This window comes from Talaromyces marneffei, chromosome 4 (genome assembly GCF_009556855.1).
Source record: "Talaromyces marneffei chromosome 4, complete sequence".
NCBI lineage: Eukaryota > Fungi > Ascomycota > Eurotiomycetes > Eurotiales > Trichocomaceae > Talaromyces > Talaromyces marneffei.
In genome coordinates, this window is record NC_072351.1 from 1,681,741 (window position 1) to 1,707,233 (window position 25,493).

The 25,493-nt window shown below is 47.5% G+C and overlaps 11 protein-coding genes across 11 annotated transcripts; 4 read left to right on the forward strand and 7 right to left on the reverse strand.

The window, feature by feature from the left end:
* Positions 1–524: 524 nt before the first annotated feature.
* Positions 525–1,070, reverse strand: EYB26_005658 (uncharacterized protein; the record flags this gene model as incomplete). Its single annotated transcript, XM_054264941.1, has 3 exons — positions 525–717; positions 772–851; positions 909–1,070. 3 exons carry the CDS (start codon positions 1,068–1,070, stop codon positions 525–527), a joined length of 435 nt encoding a protein of 144 aa, XP_054120916.1.
* Positions 1,071–1,944: 874 nt separating this feature from the next.
* EYB26_005659 (uncharacterized protein) lies at positions 1,945–4,078 on the reverse strand (the record flags this gene model as incomplete). Its single annotated transcript, XM_054264942.1, has 5 exons — positions 1,945–1,991; positions 2,050–2,312; positions 2,380–3,308; positions 3,358–3,662; positions 3,727–4,078. The coding sequence occupies 5 exons, from the start codon at positions 4,076–4,078 to the stop codon at positions 1,945–1,947; spliced, it is 1,896 nt and encodes a 631-aa protein (XP_054120917.1).
* A 323-nt stretch (positions 4,079–4,401) lies between these two features.
* Positions 4,402–4,890, forward strand: EYB26_005660 (uncharacterized protein; the record flags this gene model as incomplete). The annotated part of the gene is made up of 3 exons (XM_054264943.1): positions 4,402–4,455; positions 4,539–4,645; positions 4,716–4,890. 3 exons carry the CDS (start codon positions 4,402–4,404, stop codon positions 4,888–4,890), a joined length of 336 nt encoding a protein of 111 aa, XP_054120918.1.
* Positions 4,891–5,429: 539 nt separating this feature from the next.
* On the reverse strand, positions 5,430–6,644 carry EYB26_005661 (uncharacterized protein; the record flags this gene model as incomplete). Its single annotated transcript, XM_054264944.1, has 5 exons — positions 5,430–5,494; positions 5,555–5,834; positions 5,884–6,341; positions 6,397–6,544; positions 6,639–6,644. 5 exons carry the CDS (start codon positions 6,642–6,644, stop codon positions 5,430–5,432), a joined length of 957 nt encoding a protein of 318 aa, XP_054120919.1.
* Positions 6,645–8,300: 1,656 nt separating this feature from the next.
* EYB26_005662 (uncharacterized protein) lies at positions 8,301–10,466 on the forward strand (the record flags this gene model as incomplete). Its single annotated transcript, XM_054264945.1, has 2 exons — positions 8,301–8,894; positions 8,958–10,466. 2 exons carry the CDS (start codon positions 8,301–8,303, stop codon positions 10,464–10,466), a joined length of 2,103 nt encoding a protein of 700 aa, XP_054120920.1.
* Positions 10,467–10,614: 148 nt separating this feature from the next.
* On the reverse strand, positions 10,615–12,320 carry EYB26_005663 (uncharacterized protein; the record flags this gene model as incomplete). Its single annotated transcript, XM_054264946.1, has 5 exons — positions 10,615–10,838; positions 10,909–11,344; positions 11,403–12,025; positions 12,077–12,160; positions 12,218–12,320. The coding sequence occupies 5 exons, from the start codon at positions 12,318–12,320 to the stop codon at positions 10,615–10,617; spliced, it is 1,470 nt and encodes a 489-aa protein (XP_054120921.1).
* A 780-nt stretch (positions 12,321–13,100) lies between these two features.
* Positions 13,101–14,479, forward strand: EYB26_005664 (uncharacterized protein; the record flags this gene model as incomplete). The annotated part of the gene is made up of 2 exons (XM_054264947.1): positions 13,101–13,149; positions 13,206–14,479. The coding sequence occupies 2 exons, from the start codon at positions 13,101–13,103 to the stop codon at positions 14,477–14,479; spliced, it is 1,323 nt and encodes a 440-aa protein (XP_054120922.1).
* A 250-nt stretch (positions 14,480–14,729) lies between these two features.
* Positions 14,730–15,877, reverse strand: EYB26_005665 (uncharacterized protein; the record flags this gene model as incomplete). Its single annotated transcript, XM_054264948.1, has 2 exons — positions 14,730–15,564; positions 15,633–15,877. The coding sequence occupies 2 exons, from the start codon at positions 15,875–15,877 to the stop codon at positions 14,730–14,732; spliced, it is 1,080 nt and encodes a 359-aa protein (XP_054120923.1).
* A 448-nt stretch (positions 15,878–16,325) lies between these two features.
* On the forward strand, positions 16,326–18,311 carry EYB26_005666 (uncharacterized protein; the record flags this gene model as incomplete). Its single annotated transcript, XM_054264949.1, has 5 exons — positions 16,326–16,390; positions 16,474–16,667; positions 16,720–17,449; positions 17,504–18,098; positions 18,159–18,311. 5 exons carry the CDS (start codon positions 16,326–16,328, stop codon positions 18,309–18,311), a joined length of 1,737 nt encoding a protein of 578 aa, XP_054120924.1.
* Positions 18,312–18,663: 352 nt separating this feature from the next.
* EYB26_005667 (uncharacterized protein) lies at positions 18,664–20,982 on the reverse strand (the record flags this gene model as incomplete). Its single annotated transcript, XM_054264950.1, has 4 exons — positions 18,664–19,124; positions 19,201–20,079; positions 20,137–20,532; positions 20,592–20,982. 4 exons carry the CDS (start codon positions 20,980–20,982, stop codon positions 18,664–18,666), a joined length of 2,127 nt encoding a protein of 708 aa, XP_054120925.1.
* A 1,504-nt stretch (positions 20,983–22,486) lies between these two features.
* Positions 22,487–25,340, reverse strand: EYB26_005668 (uncharacterized protein; the record flags this gene model as incomplete). The annotated part of the gene is made up of 2 exons (XM_054264951.1): positions 22,487–23,542; positions 23,610–25,340. 2 exons carry the CDS (start codon positions 25,338–25,340, stop codon positions 22,487–22,489), a joined length of 2,787 nt encoding a protein of 928 aa, XP_054120926.1.
* Positions 25,341–25,493: the final 153 nt, after the last annotated feature.

The following is a 25,493-nucleotide window of genomic DNA, read 5'->3' on the forward strand; positions in this document are numbered from 1 at the left end:
TGATCCGAATGCAACATTGATATCTGAGTCTGAGATGATAGATGACAATGTCGTACGATTTCCACCCCACAACTCCACCCAAAATTTGCATAGGGTCGGTCCATGGACAACTGATAGCGCAATCTCTGGAATGCAACATTCCAATCGTATCCCAATCAAGCAAGATGATAGATGTCTCTTCTCCAGAACATAACCTTATTCACACCACATCGCTGAGGAAGATGGATACAAATATCAACAGCAAATTTACGTACTACGAAATAAGAGACCTTCTTCAAATCAATAAATGAGTTCAAACCCAATATAAAACGCTATATTACAATTAGAAGAAAAAATGAACGAAACAGTAGGTATAAGAATTCAACAAGTCAAGTCAGGTTAGGTATAATGCGAATCGAAGCGAAGCAGCCAGTAACAGTCCGTTGTTTTGTTCATTCATCGTGCTTGTATATCTTGTCTGATCGCCTCCTCCCTTGCTTATATAGAATCGAATCAAAGATCAGAGACGTGCAGAGTGAACAGGTTTAAAGTAAGAAAGCAGCAACACCGAAAACAGCGGCAAGACCTGCACCGGCGCCGGCAGCGGCGTGGGAAGCACCGCCAGTGAAGGCGGGGGAGGCGGGAGCGGTGGTGCTTGAAGCAACAGCAACAGGGGCAACAGGGATGGAGGTATGAGGCTTGGGGGAGCCAGTGCCGAGAGGAACGGCGGTAGAGCTGCTGTTTGATGTTAGTATTCTTCTACTCGTCAGCGAGGAAATGGATGGGACGTACCAGGCGTTGCAGATGGTGACGGTGGAGGACAACAAAGGACGGGTCACGGTGTACGAGCCGGTGAGAGTGATGGTACCGGGCTATTCAAGTTAGCGCATTATCCTTTATAACGAACGACACAACGTAGAAAAGCGTACAGCGGTAACGTGCACAGTGGAGCTACCAGCAACGAAGCTGGTGGCCTCAGGGCAGTATGTCTCGTAGGAGGTGATGACCTCCGTGATGACGGAAGCGCTGGAGCTAGCCGAGGCGAGAGCGCCAGCAGCGAAAGCAACGATGGCAGCAGCAGTGAAACGCATTTTGACTGATGTTGAGAATTGATTATGTATATCAAAAGATTAACAGGAGAAGTAGATTGTTGGTATGTAAATCGAAGATTCGATAGATCGTCGTTTGTAATGTGTTAGAACGAATGTAATCGGCGTAGAAACGACCGGGATAGTTGGGTTGATTCAAAAGAGTGAATTGAACGGGTTGGTTCTTGAGGTTGTTTTGAGAAGAGAAAGAGCGAGAGGAGCGACACAGAAATAGATGGGGGAAGCGGCACAGGGGACGCGCACGCTAAATATACAACCAACCCAGACTGAGTTGGCCGGTGGGGAGGTTAATCCACGTCTGGTTAGTCGCTTTTTCTTGGGCTTTCCTTTCACCAGTTTGCTTGGACAGAATTATTGTTCGACTCCTTGCGCCTGCTGCTTGCTTTCCGGCGCACAGGACGAGTAAAGCAAGGATGTCTTTTACGAGACAGTTAGTATCCTTCGTTGGCACTCTCTGGTTCGAGCCTTGTTCTGTACTACAGTTATACTCGTTCGTTCAGCCGAGGATTACTTGCAGTAGAGGATTGAGACGATCGTCAGGGGACCGCTCTCATTTTCTGTATTGGGCGTATATGATACATCTAGACCGTATTTAACACACGCCAACCCCACAGTGTTTATTGCTGCTGCCAGGCACAAACCAATCATTTGTATCACAAGCACACTTAATTAAACGATACCCACATTGGGCCGGTACGGGGCCGTATCGGTAATTCCCTCTCGGAGAGACCAGTAAGGATCGGTGATCATCACTTCGTCGAGGCAAGGAATAATACTACGTAGAAAAGTACTACGGTACGTACTTTTATACACAGTTAGTATTACAGTCTCACTATCGTACATGACAGACCTGTCCTCAACCCTGCACTCCAAAAACCTCCTTGACAAGCAGCTTCTTGTTCACTGCAGTTTCTGTTAGTATCTTCCACCTCACAAAAGGTAAGGAAGGTAAGGAACATACCCTTGCCCATTGCATTTCTCGGAATGCACCCAGTCAATACCTTCACTTCCTGCGGAAGTTTATACGCCGCGAGACGGTCACTCAACGCTCGACGCAGATGCAGGGCACCCCACGGTTTCGGTTTGCTGCTGCTGCTGCTTGTCTCGCCGCCATCACCGATGAGTTGTGGTGTCGTGGTTGTGTCCAGAACGATTACCGCGGCCACTTTTTGTCCCCATGTCTCAGACGGCAGACCGACAACGGCTGCTTCGGCAATCCCGGGCCTGTAGACATTAGACTTGTTCCTCTGAGAAAGCAAGGTAAAAGAAATGGTAAGGTGAAGGTACGCACAATGATAACAGCTCCCGCTCAACCTCAAGCGCGCTCACTTTTTCGCCTCCTGTCTTGATGATATCCACACTAAGACGACCTTGAATGAAATACATGGGCCCTTTAGCCCATTCACCGCTGCTCCCTTTACCACTGGCGTCGACAATTCTTCGTACCGCAACGTCACCAGTTCGGAACCATTTCCCCTTGCCATCAGCATCTGAAACAAAAGACTCTGCAGTGGCCTTTGGATTGTTCCAGTACTCGCGGAAAATCGTGGGTCCTCGTAGTTGAATTTCCCCTACTCGTTCACGACCAGTCTCTTTGTCGATCTCTTCACCGGGCTGGATCACCTCCTCTTTGTCCGTATCCCATAATCTCACCTCCACGGACGGCAATGGCCAGCCCACACTACCATCCACACGATCATTGGGGTCTAATCCACAGCTGATAGCCATCCCGACTTCAGTCATACCATACCGCTCCAAAAGGACATTCCCATTACTCAATCCTGTCCAGGCGGATTTTGTCGGTGTCGGTAATGCCGCTGATCCAGAAATATTCAGTCGTAGATTTTCAGGCGAAATTGCCTGTTTTGCCGCTGCTTGAATCTCGTCTGGTAATGAAGGAAAATTTGCCATGAGTTGGGTGTACAAGGTTGGCACGCCTGTCAAGAAGGTGATCTTCTCGCGGTCCTTCAGATTCTCATGTTGCTGCTGGTCTAAAAATGGTGCAGCTAATCGATGCCAAATAAGAGTCGGAGCCGATGGGGATCGCATGAATTCAACAGTCGAGCCCGCAAGAATAGGGACGAGAAGCGCATTCACAAGGCCGTGAATATGGTGTAGCGGAAGAAGATGTAGTAAATGATCTTTTGGAGTATACTTCCAAGCCTCAATCAATGACTGCGCTTGGGCTTGTAGTGCGGCCAACGGTAAAAAGACACCTTTCTGTACGATGATCAGTACGCACCATTGATTCTGAAACAAAGTAACATACCGGTCGATTCGTGGTGCCAGAAGTATACAACATAAGACCTCCTTTTGCGTCATGTACATTAGGAAAGTCAACTTGCGATGATACTTCACAATGCCCACGCCTGGGGACACGCTCTCTCACATCGACAATCAAATCATCTCCGCCAACGAACCAATCCGCCATTTTCCGAGCTTTGTCTGCCGTGTCCGCTAAAACTAACATCTTTGCATCCGCATTGTCTAGGATATACTTGGCTTCAAGGTATGGGAGAGTAGGCAACACCGGCACTGCAATCGCATCACTAGCCAGGATAGAAAACAAATTCACTTTTTTTTGTTATCAGCCAAATGCTTCCAAAATCAGTTCGGGTTGGGAAAAATGACACAGTACCCGCGGAATAATAATTATTCGTTGCCGCAAAAGCAACTCGTTCGCCCTTGAGAGATGATATTCCCTTGGCGGAACATTTTTGTAGGAGTCGCTTTCGTGATTCAATGATATCTCTGGTTAGGTCTGCGTAGGTGAACTTGCGGCCGGTTCTAAAGTGTTTCACGGCTACACTGAGCGGGTCATGGGTCTCAAGAGCTTGGAAGAGGTTTGATTGATTCGCATTGACAGAGGACGAGAGTCTGCGATGCTGAATATGGTTGTTGGTGACGAGCTGCTTGAGCAGGAAGCTGCTGCTGCGTGGTGCATCGCCCTGGACTTGTGCGCAAGTCCTCAGCGATACACGAACGAGCATGTTGATTATTGCTGGAATATAATCATACTACTATTATTATCAGTACTAATCTTCTTGTCTCAAAAGAAGTCGTAGATAAAATCTGACAGACAGACGTTGATTGGATCTGACACCAGAACTTCCGCGGGAATCCCAGTGGAGTCTGGACCTTCTTCCCCATAGAAATTATTTGACATCACCTGTTCACTCTGTCCTTCCTTAGGTCAACAACGATAACACATAATACAAGACCAATGCGACCCTTGAGTACCCAACTACTAAGTAGGCGCATCTTTGCGACTATTCCCACAAGTACATCGCCATACCGATCAATAATAGCCCAAATGTCATCGACAGCTTCGTCCATAACTCCGGTTGAGGATGCGATGCGCGACAAGGTCTCTCTCTCTCTCTCCCCAACCCATACCATTCATTCCTTATTCTCGACTGAAACTAACTAATATGATTATGGTGATTACAGCTCGTCGCAGCATTCACCCCAACAACCCTCCAAATCCGCAACGACTCACACCTCCACGCCCACCATGCGCCGATGCAAGGCACTACCTCTAAAGAAACCCATTTTCAGTCCGTCCTCCATCTACATAACAATCCACCCTTATTGCACGTACAACTGCTCATACTTGTTTTCATCTAGTGTAACGATAACATCAGAAGCATTCCAATCCAAATCGCAACCGGTGCGCCATCGAATGGTCTATTCGCTCTTGAAGGACGAGATGGCTAGAGAAGGAGGGATTCATGCCTTGCAATTACGCACGAGGACGCCCGAGGAGGAGAAGAGGCAGGCTGAGAGGGAGGCGCAGAATTGATCCGTCTGTCTCCGTAAGTTGGAGGTCGAGACGTCCATACTCTGTATATAAAACGAGGCGAGAGTATAAAGAGAAACAGTTCATTTATTATTAAAATAATCTAGCGCCAAAAAAAAAAAAAAAAAAAAAAAAAAAAAAGAAACGCAACGGAAGCGAATGGCAAGGCAAGAGACGCAGGAAAAAAACAAAAACAAAGAGGAGGCAAATCTAGTATGTACAACGGCAAACAAGACAAAATCTTGCCATTGATTGATTCGTGGAAGTATCATGTAGGAAGAAAAGCTTTTGCAGTTGAGCGAAACACAGTAAAGTTGAAAAATGACTAGCAAAATAGACTACACTTTCGGGGGAATCAGCGAGTACAAGGGGATCGGAGGGATAGTAACGGCGGGGTTGATAGAGTGAAAAGAGATTGAAAACACGATTTTAGAGCTGTGCACACTGTGGGATAAGAATTATAGTAAAAAAAAAAAAAAGCAAAGCCTGGATTATCATCATTGGACGCTTCGTTAAGCCAGTATCGGCTGACAGCGCGCTGTTTAGGCCTTTTTGTTGGCTTCGGTGACACCAACGGCGACACCGACGACAATAGCAATAATGAGAACTAAGGAAAGTTAGCTCCTAGATTCATATGCGAAACTTAACTGGTGCAGGAAACACTTACTAATGACAATCAAAATGTACCACTTCCACCGCCTTGCGTTGCGAGCACTGACGATAGCGCTGTCAATCTGCTTGTTGGCGTTGTCGACGTTCTCAACAACATCATGTGCACCTTGGTTGATCTGCTCCACGGCGGGTTCTTGCTGCTGAACCAATTCGGCAACTTCCTGGTACAAACGGGCCAATTCAATCATATCCTGCTCAATCTTGCGAATGGCGGTCGATCGCTCCAAGGCTGCTTGTCTGGCGTCGTTTGCCTGTCGGGTACGCAATCCGGTGGACTATACTAATCAGCATGGCATATTTACCTTGAAAGGCGATGTGAAATACCTGAAAGCTCTGTTCCTGTCCCAACAAAACGGCCTGCACGCCCTGCTCAACCTGGTCTGGGGTAGCATCGGGGTTGGCAATCTCATATCTTCGGCGAACCTGCTCCTGGAGACGCTTCTGGAACTCCGACTGAGCCTTTTGGTACTGCTCGATTTCCTTGCGCAGGTTACGGCTGGTGACATCGATCTGGGTCTGGACGCGCGAGTCGCCGGATCCAGGGGTCTGCTTGATCTTCTTCAAAAGGTCACGGAGGTAGCGGAATGTGTTGTTAATGTCGTCCTCCACGTAGTCGAGGTTCTGGCGAGCAGCTTGGTCTTCCTTGCCGGTGCTAGAATCGAGGAGCTCGTGCTGCGCCTGCGCAAGTCGGCCTTCTCTTTTGCTTCGGAGTTCTCGGAGACCGTCGTTAATTTCCGTGCACTTGTTGAGAATGCTGGCAGTGTTGTTTGCCTGGCCCATTTCTACCATCGAGCTGTTAGTTTTCGAAATAAGTGACTGTATCTGGTTAGAACTCACCATAACCACCGTTTCCGGACTCAACATCGTTATAACGCTGTGCTTGAGTAGGAAAGTCGCGCGATGGTTGAGGAGGGTCGTAACGGTTGTTCTGCTGGTTGTAGGGGTCGTATTGGCCGTAGCCACCGCCCTGTTGATTGCCGTAGTTCTGTTGTATCATGGTCAGTGGATTGGACACGATGTCGAGACACGCAACCCGTTGGGATCGGATTGGACCAATTTCAGCCAGCGAAATGACTCACACTCATCTTGATTGTGCAGTATTAAAATTTAGAAAGTCAAGAATTGTCGAGGTGTGATGGTTGCGTGACAAGGTTTGCGGTGGGAGGCAACAGCAATCGCAAGCTGGCTGCTCGATGATGGGTGCAGGTAAAATACGGGACCTCTTTCAATTGCGTGGAAACCGGGCGCAAATAAAATATACGAATTAATCTATTTATAATAGATCAATACTCCACGAGATAACTAGAGAGTGAAGGAGCAAGAGGAGAAAGAAAGGGTAATCGGGGCAAGTGAGGTAGGACGGGTAAGTAACACGGGGCAGGGAAAATAATTGTTAGCAGTTCCGTTCTGAGGAAGAAGACTGAAACGCAGCAGAGACAGGAGGAGAGCCTACCTGTGGCGCCAGCGGCTAAGGCGAGCGCCCGCTGTCATTGGCCGAGTGGTAAAAGCACAGCCCTTGTGTTGTCCGCTGTCTCCACCGGCCGTTGATTGTAGTCTGTCTGTCGTGCTATTCTTGTCGACCTGGTGGTTACTTTGACTTTTACAATTCTTGACGAGTAGTTAGTTCCTAGTATACTACGGACAGAGGCAGCAGCTTTTCTATTCATGGAATACTCGATGAGGTCGTTGTGCAGACTTCAAGGCACGGTTGTATCGATTGCATCCGGACTCGGCGGACTTCACGAGCTAACTAGTTAACTACTTACTCAGCTAACTTAACTAAGCGTCTGGACTGAGCTCCACTGACGATCAGCCCCTTTCCATGTCTTGAAGATTCTTGAATGCGATATTGGATTTTCGATAGTAGCTCGGCTATGGACTGTCGAGATCAGATTATATTATTGCAGCATTCACTCGAGATAGTAGAATACCAATGGTACATTACCAGAGGATGTAACTACTGAGTACGTGTTTGCTGACAGTATTCCTGGTACGGGGCCACCGAGCTGACTTCTACACCAACGCTTCAGCCCTGCTAGGTCCTTTTGGGGATCCACAATGTACGTCTTAAGTTATGTATGTAGTATTTAAGATTGCCAAACTAAGTTACATAGTAAGACGAGAGCTACGAACATCTAACTTAACCAAGGGCACGGAGTAGAAGCTGTTGCTTCGCGTGGCGGTAGACAAGGTGCTTGTCGTCGTCATGTCATGTCGTGTCATGTACTTGCTGTACTAGCGGTGGGACATCAGGCTGCAGAATATTTTCCTGCCAATGATTCCGACTGCGGTGGTGGTGGCCATGACCGACATGTTGCCGTTATGAACCACAGCAGATAAAAATAGCAGCCTAGTAGACCTGATGATCGGCTGCTCTTCTTTGCCGCGTATAGCTACTACGAGTACGTAACATTATTATGTTCTCTGTACAATTACGTGCACAAAAGTATTGGCAGTGTAACCATCACAATTACATCTTGCATTTCTCGAGCCAAGAACACGTGCCACACGTGACTGTATTACCAAGCATTGCTTACTAAGCGGGGCGCCAAGACAGTCGGCAGTCACGCGGGGAGTTACCCCGGATTAGTGCCGTTGGCCATGCGTTTGACAGAGTTGGCTAGACACAAGCCAAGTTAGTCAGTCAGTCTATCGGACGAACTTACTCCTCGCTCTGTAACTTTACTCCTCTTTATCCCCATGGCAGTCGATTCCAGCATCGAATAAGTCAATAAATCATCATGTCGCCCAAACGCAAGTTCTCCGATGTCGATTCCCCTTCAAACTACTCGACGGATGTGATCTCCACAGACAACGCCCTGCCTCTCAAATCCCGAAATCTCGGTCGCAATGAGGTACCCAGGCGGGACTCTTCCTGGAGGGTCATGGGCGACAGCGCAGTCCCCTCGTCGCTTCCGCTGGCAAATATGACCGATGCAGTGCGAGAATTGATCGATCCAGACTTTCGTCCGGAATTAGAGCAATTCTTGTTTGGTGATAAGTCTCCCCGGTTTTTGAAACCATTGTCGTCTTGTATCGCTTCCGAAGATGTGGAATATCTACGATCAAAGGGTGCTCTTACTATACCTGAGCCGTCGCTGCGGAATGAATTGCTAAAAGCATATGTACAATGGGTGTACAGCTCCTTGCCAGTGTTGGATTTGCACAGCTTCCTAGAAGCTGTCGCTCGGAATGATCCAGATGCCAATATAAGCCTACTGCTTTTTCAAGCAGTCATGTTTGCCGGCACTGCGTTTGTTGATTTAAGACATCTCCAGGCTGCTGGCTTCAAGACGAGACGAGAAGCTCGGAAAGCTTTCTTCAATAATGCACGGGTCAGTACTTACTACTCCTCACCAGCGATGCTTCCTCATCTAACGTTATCATTGTCGCTACAGCTACTATATGCCTTTGACTACGAGGATGACCGCATTGCCATAATACAATCTATATTACTAATGACATACTACTACGAAAAAGAAGAGACCTTTCAAAAGGATATCTGGCAGTGGGTTGGCGTGTGTTATACTCAAGCACAATCAATCGGCTTACATCGCGATCCTTCCAAGTCCAACATGAGTGCCCATACAAAGCGGCTACGGATACGACTCTGGTGGTGTCTATATTCTCGGGACCGGCTGATTGCCCTTGCTTTGCGACGACCGACGCAGATCAACGAGGGAATTTGCAATGTCCCCTTGATTGCATTGACTGATTTCCATATACGACGTTTTCACGATGTAGTGGATGATATCCTTCTGGATTGCAGCTATATGGGAGAGACCTATCTCCAACGGCGGTTAGCCATTATGTTTATTGAGACAGCGAAATTGTGCCAATGTTTGGGCCGAGTATTGTTCGCCCAATACACGCCATCTAATTGCATGTCTGGAGTTTCGCAAGAAACGACAATCACCCTGGTGCCACGACAAGCATCTGACGCGGAGTTGCAACGGTGTAGTCAAAAATTAGATGCTTGGCTTGGTAACCTTCCAGAAGAAGCGACTTGTATCACAGCACAGGAAACGAAGGATCTTAATCTTGGAGATGACGTTCTACTTTTACACGCATCAATGCTACAGATGATATACCACGCCACATGCACTGCACTATATCGACCGCGAGCCTCTTTGAATATTACGAACACATTAACGAGTTCAAAGACCTCGACCAGTGAAGCCCAGAAAAAGATCCGAGATGCAGCCTCTGAAATCGCAGATACTGTCCAGCGCCTACGAAATTTCGGACTGACGCCGTATTTGCCTACATATGGGTTGACCGTGGTGATACCAGCCGCAGTCGCCCATTTGACCGATCTGAAATCAACAAACCCTGCTGTGAGAGACGAAAGCAAATGGAACTTTCGTCTATGCGTTGAGATTATAAGCGACATGCGCGACATTTATCCAGCAGCTGATTATGAGACTGCGTGCCTTGAGAAAGCATTCCAGCTCCAACATGGACAACAGCCAATGTTGATGTCTGTGTATGTTATGCAAGGGACTACTACGATGCAGAGTCCTTCGGAGGCTCCAAATTTTGTCAGTGCGACGGGGCTAGATTTGTCGATACTCAGACAGAAGCATCAACCATCTCGAATTGCTGAGAGCCCTACGTGGGATTTCAACTGGGAACAGGATCAAGACATACTTCATCGTGATCGACGTAATAGTGACAACGACTGTTGGACCATTGACCTTGAAAATGCTCTGGATTCACATCCCTTCCTCTCGAGACATGGCCCTGATATCAGTAACACCGATGACGGGATACCGCCGCATATATTGATGATCCAAGACGATAATAGTATGGTTGAGCTTCAAAGTCCAAATACACCGTCAATGATATCCAAGGAAGGAAAGACGACGATTACGGGAGATTTGGAAAGAGATTTAGGGTTTATATAGGTTAGAGACCTATAACTATAAGTTATCAATAATGCATCGTTTATAATGAGCAACGATGCATATATCCATCTTCTAGCAAACGTATCTAAACAATCTCGTAGCCCATTTCCCCTCTCAACATTTTTCTTATCTTGTGAAAAGAACGAGATCAATCACCCTTCTTCCCCCACCTCGTAGCTTCGTTCCCTTCCTCCCAAACATTCTCTACATACCCCAACCGTCTCTTCACCTCCTGCACCATTTGTTTATCGCCGGTGTTTTTGCCTAGATTATCACTCAACTTCACGGCGGGATGACCATCCGCAGAAGCGATTTTGATGACGATGTTTAGTGGGATGGATTTTGTGTTTGTTGAGAGTTTGGTGAAGTCATCTAACACCCCGAATCAGTAACTATATCATAGATTAAGAAAAATGGGAAGGAGAGAGGGAGAGAGACGAACTGGTGAAAAACGTTCCCACGCCAAACGTAGGCTGGAATCCAGCTTGTTCAGATATAGCCTTGTATTCCAGACAATTTTCCACCTTGAGTGAGTCAGAAAACACAATTACTTTCTTCTCGGTTATGCCTTGCTTGTCATAAAAGTCGCGGACGAGTTTGACGAAGTGTTTAGGATCGCCTGAATCCTGGCGGATGCCTGTGAAGACTTGTGCGTATGTCTTTTGTGGCGCTTGTTTTGGGGCATGGGTCGACGGTGCTTCGATTGGTGATTTGATGTCTGCTAGACTCTGTGGTGTGGTGTTTTCTGTTGTTGCGGCGCTAGAAGGGAATGTTGCTTCTACGCCTCTGCTGGGTGTGGTATACTCTGGGATTGGTTTGCCGAATGCTTCTAGGAAAGCGGGTGTGCCGAATGTATCTGTCAGTGCGATACCGAGAACCTACAACGATCGAGTCAGTATGTGATATATCCGTTTTTTTAGAGAGGAGATGGCGTACACCCTCCCCGTAACATCCCAACCAATACCTCAATCCCATCTCATTCGCATTCTCATAATCATTCGTAAATGCCGCAATCCCCATATACCACTCATGCGCCACCGTCCCCACCGGTGGAACACCATACTTCATAGCAAGATGCACATTACTCGTGCCCGACAATTTCCCTGGATAACCTTTCTGTTGCGCATCATTTGCAGCCCGACAAAGACCTTTCATCACAAGGTCATGGGTATGATAATCGCGCCGCCGCCTTGACCCAAATTCGGAGAATATGCATCCGTGTTCGAGTAGAGTTATGCCCTTGGTGTATGCCTTTTCTTCTTGACCGTCGTAGTTCCAGTCTGTGTCACAGAATTTGAAGTATGCTTCGCTCGTCAGTGCGAGGAGGGGGATTTCATAGAGGATGGTTTCGACCCAGAGGCCTGAGACAACGTATTCCAAGACTCCAACTGCGGCGTCACTGTCGTTGGTGCTGTCATCGGGTGTGAATTTGATGTTGATTTGTTGCGAGGGTTTGAGGCGGAAGGTGCGCAGGTATGAGAGGTAGGCGTCGTTGAAGTAGGGACAGGATTTTTGGAGAAACTCGATTTCCTCGGGTGTGATGGTTATTTTTTCGAGGCCTAGTTCGTTAGCTATAGTATGCTCTTCCAATATGCATTTTTGGAACTCACGCTTTATCTGTGCCAGTAGCCATTTATATGCCCCTCGTGACAACTTCATATCCGGAGTGCGATTGTTGAAGCCATAAGTAACCTCTATCCAGCGCGTCAATATAATCAATCTCAATAGATATGCTGGAAGGATATACTCACGAACGTCCGGAAAGTACTTCAAGACTGCGCATTGCATCGTCAACTTGTACAGATCCGTGTCAAGAAGGGAGAAAACCCCTTCGGCGATTGGAGTGCCTCCCATAATGGTCTTTTCGCTTTCCTTGATCTGATTAATGAATGTATGAAAGAACGAGGGAAAGATCTTTGTGAGGTTGAACTGGTTAAGTAGTTGTAACTGTTTGCGCATCCAATGTTACCTAGTCACTGTGGGGACTTGTGACAGATTTGTAAGTTGATAAGATCAAGGACCCCGCAGTATTCACTAGTTTTAGCTATTCAGTGAGGTCACAACACAGTTAAAGAGGGAAATCTCTACTATTTATGTTTATTGGGAGACAGCAAGCAGCTACGAGGTCTTTTACATTCAATGCAAGGGCAGAGTCGTCACCTAGTGCTACCTCTAGCTATGTTCTACAGGATTGAAGTATCAGAGGGGTCAAAAGTATTGCTGCGACACATTGTAGAGGCCAATTCTTTCAGATAAGGCAAAAATAAACAATGTTTCTACTATGATACGCAGCACAGTCGATATTGCATCATAATCTTGTAAGCTTATGATAGATTGTCAATGTAGAGGAGGAGGTTGAATGTTGACACGAAGACCAATTAATCTATGACGCGAATCACTGGGCGTTATCAGATCGCGCTTTGCCCGATTTGGTGCAGATCACATGATTTATGAGATCGACTATCACGTGACCCCTGTAGATCTAGGGTGTATTTAATGTATTTGTAGTGTATCATCGTCATTTACCATTCCTTTTCTGGTAAAGCCGAAATCTTATATTCCGACTTCCTTAGGAACTCGCCTCCCACGTCTCCTTCCTATTCAACACAATCACTCTCCATATCATCAAGCAAAATGGCGACGGAAGACTGCGCTACCGTACTTGAGCAGTTTATTCACGATGGTAAGTACATTCTTACAGCCATAGAAAGGGAAGCAACTCACAGACTCGTTTAACAGTCGCAAATCTACCGGCCGAAATCACGCATTTGATGGAAGAAATCCACGCCAAAGACAAAACTATCCAAGAATATCGCACGACAATCAACTCTCGCGACAACAGCATACAGAAATTCATCAAACTCAACGGTAGTCTTGCGCCAAACCCCAAGGAGGAGCAATACAGCAAGACGATTCTGCAAAACCTGGACCGTTGCCAAAGCCTGCAAGATGAAAAGATCCATTTGAGTGAAAAGGCTTGTGTATTGCTTGATCGGCAGATCAAGAAACTAGATATTAAAATTCGGGAATTGGTCAAGGAAGGGATATTATCGAACGACCCACCTTTACCGTCGTTGTTGGATAATAAGAATCAATATGCGGAGCTTCCAGCGGTGTTCATGCAAGATTTGGCAGCCGCAGCGGCATCGACGTCTGATACTTCGACTCCATATACACCCCTGAATCCTACGTCTGGGAATGCCGCGACGCCCGTATCGGCTGCTCAACGAATGAGTCAATCTGCTTCCCGTGCAGCCAGCATTAACCCACTAGCTGGTCACCACCAGACTCCCAGCAACCGTGGTTCTGCGCCCTCCACTCCGTCTGCAGCGGCTTTACATCTCCAACAAAGACAACGGGAATCATCGGCGGGCGCAGTTGATAGCAAACGAAGACGGCTGAATGCGTCGCTTGGCACACTCCCCGCCGCACCTTCGAATCTGCGTCAATCATCCTTAGGGCCCGGTACACCCAAGGCCGGAACACCAGTAGCAAGCCGTGCGGGAAGTGCAGGTCCTCGCGCAACTGGAATAACCAAGAAAGCAGCTACCAAGAAAGTGGCGCCACATCAACAAGTCAAGAAAATCAAGGCCGGCAGCACTGCAAAAGTTATCAAGCGCTCGTCTAGTGTCGGCATGAAGACGAAGGGACACAAGAAAACGCCTTCTACTGGAGGTGCGGATGATGACGACGATGACGATGATTCAATGCTTAGTAGTGCCGAGGTTTCTGAATCTGAGGGCGCGAGTGTCACGACTACTACACGACGGACGGGCGGACATGGCCCGAATACCATGGCAGACTCTGACGAAGAGTTGGATGATGATGAGGATGAGGGCGGTGAAGATACAAAGGTCTATTGTACTTGTCGTAGTGTCAGCCATGGAGACATGGTGGCCTGTGATAATGATAATTGTCCGTATGAGTGGTTCCATTGGAAGTGTGTTGGTTTGACGAGGGAGCCATTGGGGACTTGGTATTGTGATGAGTGTAGACGCAATTTGGGTAAATAGCCCGTTAGCTGTCTTGTTTTTATGCCTTTGTTTAGTATATATACCCATGATTAGTTTTAAATTGATGCTCAATTATGAATCAACATATCGTTCAGTCTTATCTAGGTAAACTCCTATCACAACAAAGTGCACTGTGAACTGCTATGTATGCATCGGGGATCCAAGATAAATCCCATCTCACCAACAAAAACTCCTCTCGCTATGCAAAATGTGTCTTCAAAAAAACAATTCACACCATTTATGTATCAAATCAAAACCCAAGAGCTTTCCCAAACCAGTCGTCGAAGTATTCGCAGTTCTCTGGACTTACGGTACCACCCGGTTGGCAAATCTTGAACACGGGACATTGGCCACAGGGCGCTTCGGTCATGCCATTTGCCCCGTTGAAGAAAGATTTTTGCTGTACTTCGGGCGGCCGGTCTGCGTCCGCGCGAGCCTTGATGATTTCGTTCGGCCGTCTGACTGCTTTATAATTTGTGTGGTCATTCAAAGCAATCAGTCTACCGTCAAAGCACATCATGCGAAGGAGTTGACTGATACTGCCTTCGTCTAGTTTGACAGGCGTGATGCCGGTTTTGTTCACTTCGACTGTGATTTCGCCGACTGTCGGGTAGAATTTGTAGTCTGCTGGATATGGATAGTATTTCCTTTCTTTTTCGGTGGCTGTTGGTTCGTTTTGTTTCATGATTTCACCAGTGTTCAGTTTTTGCCTCTTGTTGTTGCTGCTGCTTGCGGCGGGTTTCGGAATGACTTCATACCACGATCGTTTGCTGACTTGCACTTCAATGTAGTCTGATAAAACACCAATAAATTCCGCGTCAAGAACACCATCGGTAAACCATGCTCCGCCTGTGACATCTTCGGCTGGTGTAAGCTCGGCGAGCATATACACCTTTTTACCGGGGTGTTTGACATTGAAAATTGATTTGATGAAATTTTTCCCTTCGAGGGATTTGAGAGCTTTGTCTAAGCTGGTTTTGTGGAGGTCTGTTCGTTTGCCTAGTTGTCGTATCCAGATACCTGTTCGGCCTGTAGAATGGATGACATTGTATACTAATTTTTCGGTATCGTTGAGACTCTGGATTCTGTAGTACCCCCAAATTAGTTTTCTTCTCTTGATAGCTTGCCAGTGACAAAAAGAATGTGCACTCACTTTTCTGCATCTTCCTCCGCTATGACTTTCCAAGCTAATCGATTGTCGCTATCTTGGTAGACTCGGAAGCGATTCTGGTCAACGAGCTTCTGGGTACACTCAAGAAGAATCTCCAAATTCTTCGCCGGAATTATTCCCAAACTCAGAATATCGCGCTGATAGAGCAGCTGACTGCCAGAGAATTGTTCACGGCATCGCGCGTAGATTCGCTGCGTAATCTCGTCCGTTGTGCCGGTCGCCGCCATTGTCGTGGTTGGCTTTGAGTCAATGGCTGCTATTATTTCGTTTGTTTTTCAGTTATTCGTTGAACAACTTCTTAATCACCGGAGCGTTTTGCAGTGTATCATTTTCAAATAAGCAACTCGATATGACCGAGAAGTAGACCAAGCACTTGTGTTGTGTTAAGAGTGATTTGCTAAACTGAAGCAAAAAGAAATAATCTGATGCAGCGATAAAATGAAATAAAATGCGGTGGGTTGCTCTATCAGGCCCAATCGAAACTAGCGCGGGACAGCACCCTCCCCACTCCAACAGACCAATCAGGTCACGTTCAAGCTCGAAATTTCCAGAAGCTCAGTGAACTGCCTTTCTTTAAAGGCCGTCACTCCCAGCCTCAGCTATCACCATACCCTCCGAAAAATCATCTTTCTCTCTTCCTGACTCTTCCGTTGAACTTCTAACCGATATATCATCATGGCCGACGCTCTAAAAGCAGAGGGCAACAAGGCCTTTTCTACCAAAGACTATGCTACTGCAATGTACGGTCCCCGCTCCGCATTTGGCCGACATATCATCATGGATGAAAATGATGTGCTGACATGAGGATATCTCTTGATTACAGTGATAAATTCACCCAAGCTATTGCCATCGAACCTCAGAATCACGTTCTCTATTCCAACCGATCGGCTGTTTATGCTGCGACTTCAGACTACCAGAAGGCTCTCGACGATGCCAATAAAGCGACCGAGCTCAAACCCGACTGGGCCAAAGGATGGAGCCGAAAGGGAGCAGCTGCTCGTGGTTTAGGAGACCTTCGTATGTATACTATCATGATTGATCGGTGAAGATGGGCTAATATTTTGTCCAGTCTTGGCCCATGACGCATACGAGGAGGCGATGAAATTGGAACCTTCCAACGATCAGTTCAAGGCTAGCTTCAACTCAGTTAAGCGGGCCATCGACGCTGAGGCACAATCAGACGGCTTCCAGGGAGACACTGGCGGCCTCGGTGGCATGTTCAGTGACCCCAACCTCATCCAGAAATTGGCCAGCAACCCCAAGACGGCATCCCTGCTCGCTGACCACGAATTCATGACCAAGTTGCAAAAACTCAAGGACAACCCGAACAGCATCGGTGCGGAGCTCGGTGACCCCCGGTTCCTTCAAGTTATGAGCGTCTTGCTCGGTATTGACATGCAATTCGGTGCTCCACCTGAAGGCGCTGGTGGTCCGTCTGGAGCTACTGAGGCTGAGGAAGATGTCCCCATGCCAGACGCTCGCTCTACGCCCACAGAAACCAAGAAAGCACCTGAACCCGTGCCCGAACCAGAGGATGAAGATGCCATTGCCAAGAAGAAGGCTCAAGAAGCTGGTGACGCTGAGAAGAAGATTGGAAACGACTTTTACAAGAAGAAGCAGTTTGCCGAGGCTATCGAACACTACCAGAAAGCATGGGAACTCAACAAGGATGTTACCTACTTGAACAATACCGGCGCTGCCAAATTTGAGAGCGGTGATTACCAGGGAGCTATTGAGGTTTGCCAAGAAGCGGTTCAGGAGGGTCGTGAACTTCGAGCTGATTTCAAGACCATTGCCAAGTGAGCCCCTCCATGCAAAACATAGGGTTTAAAATGCAGTACTGACATTAGCAGGTCCTTTGCCCGTATTGGTAGCGCATACGAGAAACTCGGCGACCTTGGTAACGCAATTGAGTATTACAATCGATCTCTTACCGAGCACCGTACTGCCGACGTCCTCACCAAGCTCCGTGCCGCTGAAAAGGCCAAGATAAAGGCTGAAAAGGATGCCTACATCAGCCCTGAAGAAGCCGAGAAAGCCCGTGAACTCGGTCAGAAGAAGTTCCAGGAGGCAGACTGGCCAGCTGCCGTCGATGCATTCACCGAGATGACCAAGCGTGCCCCCGAAGATCCTCGTGGATTTTCGAACCGTGCCGCCGCTCTAATCAAGCTCATGGCATTCCCTCAGGCCGTCACAGACTGCGACGAGGCTATCAAGCGTGACCCAGCTTTCATTCGTGCTTACATCCGTAAGGCACAGGCTCTCCAGGCTATGAAAGAATACAACAAGGCTCTTGATGCTTTGACCGAAGCATCTACACATGATACCGCGGGTAAGAATGCACGAGAAATCGAGCAGCAGCAGAACAAGATCTTGGAGGCGCAGTACAGTGCTCGTGCAGGTGAAACAGAGGAACAGACTGCCGAGCGTATCCAAAAAGACCCAGAGGTACGCCCCTATCCTTTCAAACCCGATTAGAGTTACCTTAAGACTGACTTTCTCTTGCAGATCATGTCCATCCTCCAAGACCCCGTCATGCAGAGCATTTTGCAGCAAGCAAAGAGCGACCCAGCCGCTCTGCAGGAACACATGAAGAACGCTCAAGTCCGCAGCCAAATTCAGAAATTAGTTGCTGCTGGTGTCATTCGTTTGGGACGGTAGATAACTAAATTGTGACTGCTCTAGCATATATTTCTTTTTCTGTCTATGATGTGACGATTGTACGTCTTGCTCGTATCGGTCTTGTCTTGTTTAGGTGACATGGCGCGTCTTTGTTTCATTTATTACAGATGAATATTCATACCTTTCATCACATAACACTTTCTGTGTTTCTAGTCAGCTGAAGGAGGCATTGTTCTAAGGTCTACGTAGATGGAATACTTGTAAACCTTTGAGAGTTGAAAGGCGACACAATAGATATCAAAATAGAAATATACCTAGATATCTAACTATATATTTCATACCATAGAGGGAGAAGCGAGAATGACCTCCATAGAGCAGGCAGATAAACCAATCATAGTTTCGTCTTCCCTTCTATGCTCTTCACCCTCGCCCTCCTCTCAAAATACTCCTTCACCCTCTTCCTCGCAACCTGGATAACTTCCGCATCCTCGATCGTAGGCGGCACATTGACTTTCCTCTCATAGTCACCATGAATAACCGCATTCTCAACCAGTTCCCTCAACACTCGTCGCAAGGTCTTCCCACTCCTCGTCTTGGGTATCATGCCGACACCTTGGATGATTCCACCCAGCGAGGCGATGGCGCCAATTTGGTCGCGGACGAGAGCGTTGACTTCATTGAAGAGCTGTGTTGGAGGCGTTGCTGGTATTGTTCCATTGTTGCCGTTTATGTTGGCAGATTGGCGAGGTTGCACGAATGCAAAGGGGAGGTGGCCCTTGATTGGGTCTGGGATGCCGATTACGCTTGCTTCGCCGATGAGCGGGTGGGAGAGGACAGCTTGCTCGATTGCACCTGTTTGATGTTGTTAGTATATGTGAGATCAAGTCACACAAAAGTAGGAGCTAAGTAGGAGCTGAGGGGGACAAACCTGTGCTGAATCGATGTGCTGCAACGTTGATGATATCGTCAGATCGAGACATAACATGTACGTATCCGTCTTTATCGATCATGCCGGCGTCACCGGTGTCAATCCATCGTCCGTTGAATCGTAGTAGATAGCTCTTATAAAACCTCTCCTCATCATTGAACAGAGTCCTAAATGCTGTTGGCGCTAGGGGGATGGCCAAAACGATATTGCCCATTGTGCCTTTCTTAACTTCCTGTCCCTCATCATCGACGACACGGACATCGAAGCCAGGCATGGGCTTTCCAGCTGAACCAGGCTTGATAGACAGAGGAGGTCGGTGTTGCTCTTGTTTTGTTGTTGGTGTATAGCCCAGGTCTCCTCGCAGTGCTAATCCTGTAATCGGAGAGCCTGATTCTGATGACCACCAATTATCAATCACCACTGCACCAGGCGCTGCCTGCTTTGTGAGTAGATCCTGAAAGTTCTGTACAATGCTAGGCTCACTACGTTCACCTGCCAGAAACAATGCTCTCAGGGTTTTGAGTCCTCCGCGGCTTCCAACTTCCTTGAAATATTTGTTGTCTGGATCGTCTTTGCGAATTGCGCGTAGAGCAGTGGGCGCTGTGAAAAGTACATTGGCTTTGGTTCGTTCGATTACTCTCCAGAATGTGCCGGCATCTGGGGTTCCCACGGGTTTGCCTTCGAACATGACTGTCGTCGCTCCGACGAGAAGTGGTCCGTATAAGATGTATGAGTGTCCGACAACCCAGCCAATGTCAGAGGCACAGAACATGACGTCTCCAGGTCCTTTGAGGCCGAATAGATACTTTATCGATAAACTTAGCCCGACTGCATGTCCTCCAGCTTCGCGTACAACACCTTTAGGGAGACCGGTCGTTCCTGAATCAATCAGTGAGTCTTCTCCAGACAATCGTTGCGAGTGACCTAGAAACTAACCACTAGTGTAGATGATATACAACGCCTCATCACTCCTGATCGGGACTGGAGCAGCCCGGATATTCCTCAACTGACCACTTCTCACAATGCGTTGCCAATTCCGTTGTCCACCGACCTTGTCCGGATGATTCCACCGTAGTTGATCTCGCTGCCATATAATCACTTTCTCTGGTTTGAATTTCGATAGCGTAATGGCTCCTTCGACAAGTGGCCTGTAAGGAATAGGGCCTTTGGAGCCTTCAATGCCACATGATGCAGTCATTATGGCTCGTGGTTTCGCGTCTTCGATCCTCTGGGCGAGGGATGCTGATGCGAAGCCGCCAAAGACGGCGGCATGGATGGCTCCTAGACGTACAATGGCGAGTGCTGCAATGAGAGCTGCGGGAATCATGGGCACTGCATGTAACAGTCAGTAAATTTATCCAACGTTTAGTGTCGCTATGACTTGAACATACTGTAAATGATGACAACATCGCCCTTTCGAACACCTTCCTCTCTCAACACACCCGCCAGAATTTCGACTTCGTCTTGCAATTGGCGATATGTATACTTTTCGCTTTCGCCAGTCACGGCCGACTCCCATACAATGGCCACATTATCTCCATTGCCATTCTCAACATGTCGATCAACACAGTTGTAGGTCGTCGAGATCATGCCATCAGGAAACCAGCTCCAATGGTCATGACTGGCAGTGCCTTTGTTTCCTTTGAGGACTATTTGCTTGGTAGAGTGCTTGAGTGCACTGGATGGTTGTTTATGCCAGTGGAGGGACTTGGCATGATGGGACCAAAAGGACTCGGGATCCTCAAGGGAGTGCTCCTGCACAGAATCTTGGGGGTGCTTCATTGTGAGTCGTCTCTTTCTCTACTTGCACATATAATTGCCAATGTAATCGTGTAGATGGGTAGTGTGACAATGGGATTTCTCCGGATCCAGGGTTGTATTGAAGCTGTTGTCCAGACGAAAGATGATGCTTCCTTAAGCAGTAACAAGCTCCGTCCGTCCGAGGTTCATCCTAAGGGAAGACAACAAATACCTAGCTAGGGTAATGGGATTGGGGTCCTGTCCAACCGATCCAACCGACTGGTCTACCAATCAAGTCCGAGTCGCAGATGAAGTATATACCGCGTGTGTTTTGATAGCGACTAGTCGGAGTACCTTTGCATCTGAAGCCGAAGTTCTAGGAGATGGCACTTAGACTCTGGGATCGTCGAGGAAGGAGCGTACCTATACGTGCTCTGTAGAATGGGGCCCCACCCCCACACGCTCTTTCCCCACGAAAACAGAGCGGGAATACGGGACACGGAATCCGGAACCCGCCCTCATCTTTCTCTCTTTAAACTTTAAGTCTACTCTCTTCTCCGTGCCTACACTCCAGGCATCAGATATCGTCTCAATTACCAGCTAGACTCGAAGCTCAATGGTCATATGATAATCGCCGATGCGAGACGGCTGCGGACATGAACTGATCGCGTGGATCAAACGGCAAGGTGGCACCATTTCTTGACAACTAGCCCCCCGTGTAACAGCGGCTAGAAGCTACAACGAAGAGGTGGACATGGTTGTTATAACTTCCACCAAAGGCAGTTGAAGATTCTTTATGAATTGATAATCATATTTACGCATGTTCTTCCAGTGGCATCCGCCTACCGTATAGCTAACATACCTCCCGCTGTGCTAGGACTAGGTAACGATTATAATGACTCGACGACAGCTCACTAACGGCTTCAAATTAAGCCACTAGCAAGTGATTGTACCAATAACGGAAATGCGGCGTGTCAGCTATCAGGCTAGGAAGCTAGACAGGACACCGTCACAATTAAATCATATGTTTGAAGTACCCTGAATCCCGAGGCTGGTCCGACATAGCTGCAGCCGACAATCAGACAAGTAGCACACTGGTGCCCATTGCCCCCTACCCCTGTCAGCATGGTGCAATGAAGAAGTCGACTCAGCCCGTCATGGAATTTAGTTGCCAGACCTGTGCAAAACGCAAGGTAAAATGTGACATGGCGAACAACAAGAAGAGGATTATGATTAAGAGGTCAGTGACTCGATAACGGATTCGTTCACAGGGGCATTCATAGGATCTCAACAAGATCTTCTTCAGCGTCACCTAGTCCATGAGGAAGGCACGCGAAAAACAAGATCAATTTCAATTTCCCGAAATTATTCAACGGACTTCAAGCCACTACCTAGGTAGAGCGTTTCTATAACCCCGATCTCATCCATCGAATCGGATACATAATTAGCATTCATCACAAGCGGCCGTATCATAAACGTAAACCCGAAAGAAAAGTATACAAAACAACCTTGGAACTATGTCAATCTGGACCCTACATAGCCGTGCTTAGAAAATCCATTCACCAGAAGCCAACTCGTCCTGCAGTTCGCCACCGTCCCCGTTTTCGAGAAAACTATCGAGCCGTCCTGACACCTCAATCACATCCTTGATACGATAGAAAGTGAGCGGCATTTTCTTCCATCTTGCATAAAGACAGGCATTAGTAAGGATCTGTTTGATTTGCCTCCCATTCAGATTTTCTTTTCCCAAGATCTCTGCATGGTCCCAAAGTTCCGAGGCGTCTATTCTCTGAGACTCTAGCTGTTTAATAAGATTCCGCCAGATCATGGATCTTTGGTACGCATTCAAGGCTGGAAAGTGAAGTGCAAGTTGGATCTCAGATCGGAATGCCTCGTTAAATTTGCTGGCGCGAGTGGTCGTGAGAATCACGATGCCATCGTAGGCCTTTAGCATACGCAAGAAGACAGCTGCCAATTCATTGCGCTCCCGGTCTCCCAAGCTTAGTTGTTCGAGGAAGACATCGGCCTCGTCAAGAAGTACGACACAACCCCAAAGGCGCGCCAAATGCAACGCAGACTCAAGGTATTGCTCTACTACATCTTCCCTGGTCCCCAAGTCGCCGCAGGCAACTCTGTACAGTGGCTTCTTTGCAATCTCAGCAACACTCTCCGCTGTGTGTGTTTTGCCTGTTCCGGGACCACCGTGGAGCAAGATAGTGAGACCACTGCCTTTCCCAGCAGTACAATCAGCTGAATTTTCCATCTCCACATGAGTCATGACTAGCGCTTGAAGGAGGTCTTTTGCCTCGTAGTCTATTTCTAGAGTGCGAAATACATCTCCTTGCCAGACTACATCTGAGATCTGGTCGACTTTTAGGTCATGCCATTGCTTCCGACAGAAGTTGTACCCTTTGATTTTCGGAGGCATGAGAACTTTAAAATCGTCTCCAGGAGGGTCAATCCGGGCCATCTTGGCCTTGCTTAGTAGCTTTTTCGGAGGCGAAGGGTACCGAGGAAACACTGGCAGTGTATTGTCAGGCGTTTTGTCCTTGCGGTGAAGACTTTGGTATGTTTTCATGTCAATCATGTAATGTCCTTCCATCTAAAGAAGCAATCAATCAGTCAAATGTGGTGTTTCGGATTGGGTATTTGATTTGTCTGCAACTTACCCCATTACCAATTGAATCTTGTTCATTGACCTTATAAGAGACCAACTGCCGCACACGACATTTCCATAAGACATCTCCTCGATGGTGAAGTATCTTTTGTATATGATCCGGGGCGTAACGAAGAGGAAAAACGGCCAGATTCGCAATAGGTTGGCCTTTCAATTGCGCCGTATTTGTCTCGTTTCTTACTACTCCACTCTCGTTTGATAATGAGGATTCATCCTGGCCCATCTCAATTTTGAGTTGCTTCCATCTCCCAAAAAAGCTACCATCGAATCCCCAAGTAAATCCGGTTAGAGTCCACTGATGAGTAACACCAGATTCGTTTGGCGACTCATATTCATTTCCTGGCATGCCATATTTGATCAAAATTGACGAGTTTGGTGTTCGCCGTATACTTTCGGTTGGCCACGACTCAGCCTTGTACCCTGTGTACTCACCGTTCCTGTTTTCGACCAGAATATCGCCCCTTTTGACAAGATAATGAAAATACTGGGGCAAAATCTCATTGCGCTTTAGAAGAGAATCGACTGTATCGTACTCCTCGCCAAACTCTTTCATCACATACTCCAGGAAATTATCAAGCTGATCTTGAGCCGGCTTTGAAAGCTCCTCTTTGATCTTGGGTATCTCCTGCCGGCTATGGTAGATGAACAGGTAAGGTGCAGAAAGTTCGTTTGTGTTCCAATATTGGCTGAACATGCTACTATACTCTTGCCTGTTCTCGAGTATCAATTCTAGGGCCTTTTTCAACTCCTTTGACACTGGATATATGCTTCTAGCACGTGGTGTCGGCTGATTGGACTCTCTATCGCCCATGACCTCGCCTGGACTTGACTCGGGCAGATCAAGGCCTGGTTCTGGAACGATATTGTAGTCATGAAAGACCACAAAGGAGATGTCGGGATTTGATTTAAGGAAAGACTTCAAGCTATCCACTCGCCGACTACTGCGTAGAGATGCTTTCCCCCATCGGTCATGCGTCAGTACCGGTGGATCTGTAAAGATTTTAAGGTTTCTTCTGTCCCTTCTTGGTGCTTCAGGGTACATGTACCAATTATTGCCTCGTCGATACGGCTCATCGCTGTCTGAAGGGGACGAGTATTCGTCGCTGGACGTTCCATGTACATTCGGGCGGACCTCGTAGCCCACACGATATAGTGTCTGATACCTCGAAGGCTCCGATTGCGGTGGTTGCCTTGCGCTCGAGTTTTTTTGCCGGAGTTTTGCTTCTAGGTCTTGGATCTGTCCTTCCAAGCGTTGGATTTCCGAGGCCGTGTAATCGTCGTTGCCTGACTCAGAATCCGTGTAAATACTATATGTAGACTTCTTTCGATTATGAGTAGTCGGAACATATATCGATCCTTGATACGCAGAGGAGGGTTCTCTTCTGCTCGGTATCTTCCTGGGCTGTCGTGAACTGTTTGCGGACTGTTCAATAGTACTCCTCCCACTTTCTGTATCGGACATTGGCGTGTATATAAGTGGTGTTGAGCGTTCTTGACTGGGTACTCTTGCTGGTAAATCTCTGTGTGGCCCTATCTCTACTGGAGGATGACTGTTGCTCACGACCGAGCGGTAATCCCCTCCCCGACTCGGGACCGGAAGTTGTTGCTCGTTAGATCCATCACCCCCGTTTAGTTGGTTCGGAATTCTCAAGTTATTGAATATTCTGGTACCAGATCCATCAGCTGGATCGCTAACAAATCGAAAGAGTGGAGGAGAATCCATTCTGACACGCAGCTATTTCAGGGGAAGAGTCAAGTGCAGCTAGAGAGAGCCGGCAAAGAATTAGACCTTATCTGGTCGAGATAAATGCTAGGTATATAACAGATGGTTTTTAACATCCAAGAAAATAGCTATGAGTTGTAAGCATCAGAAAAT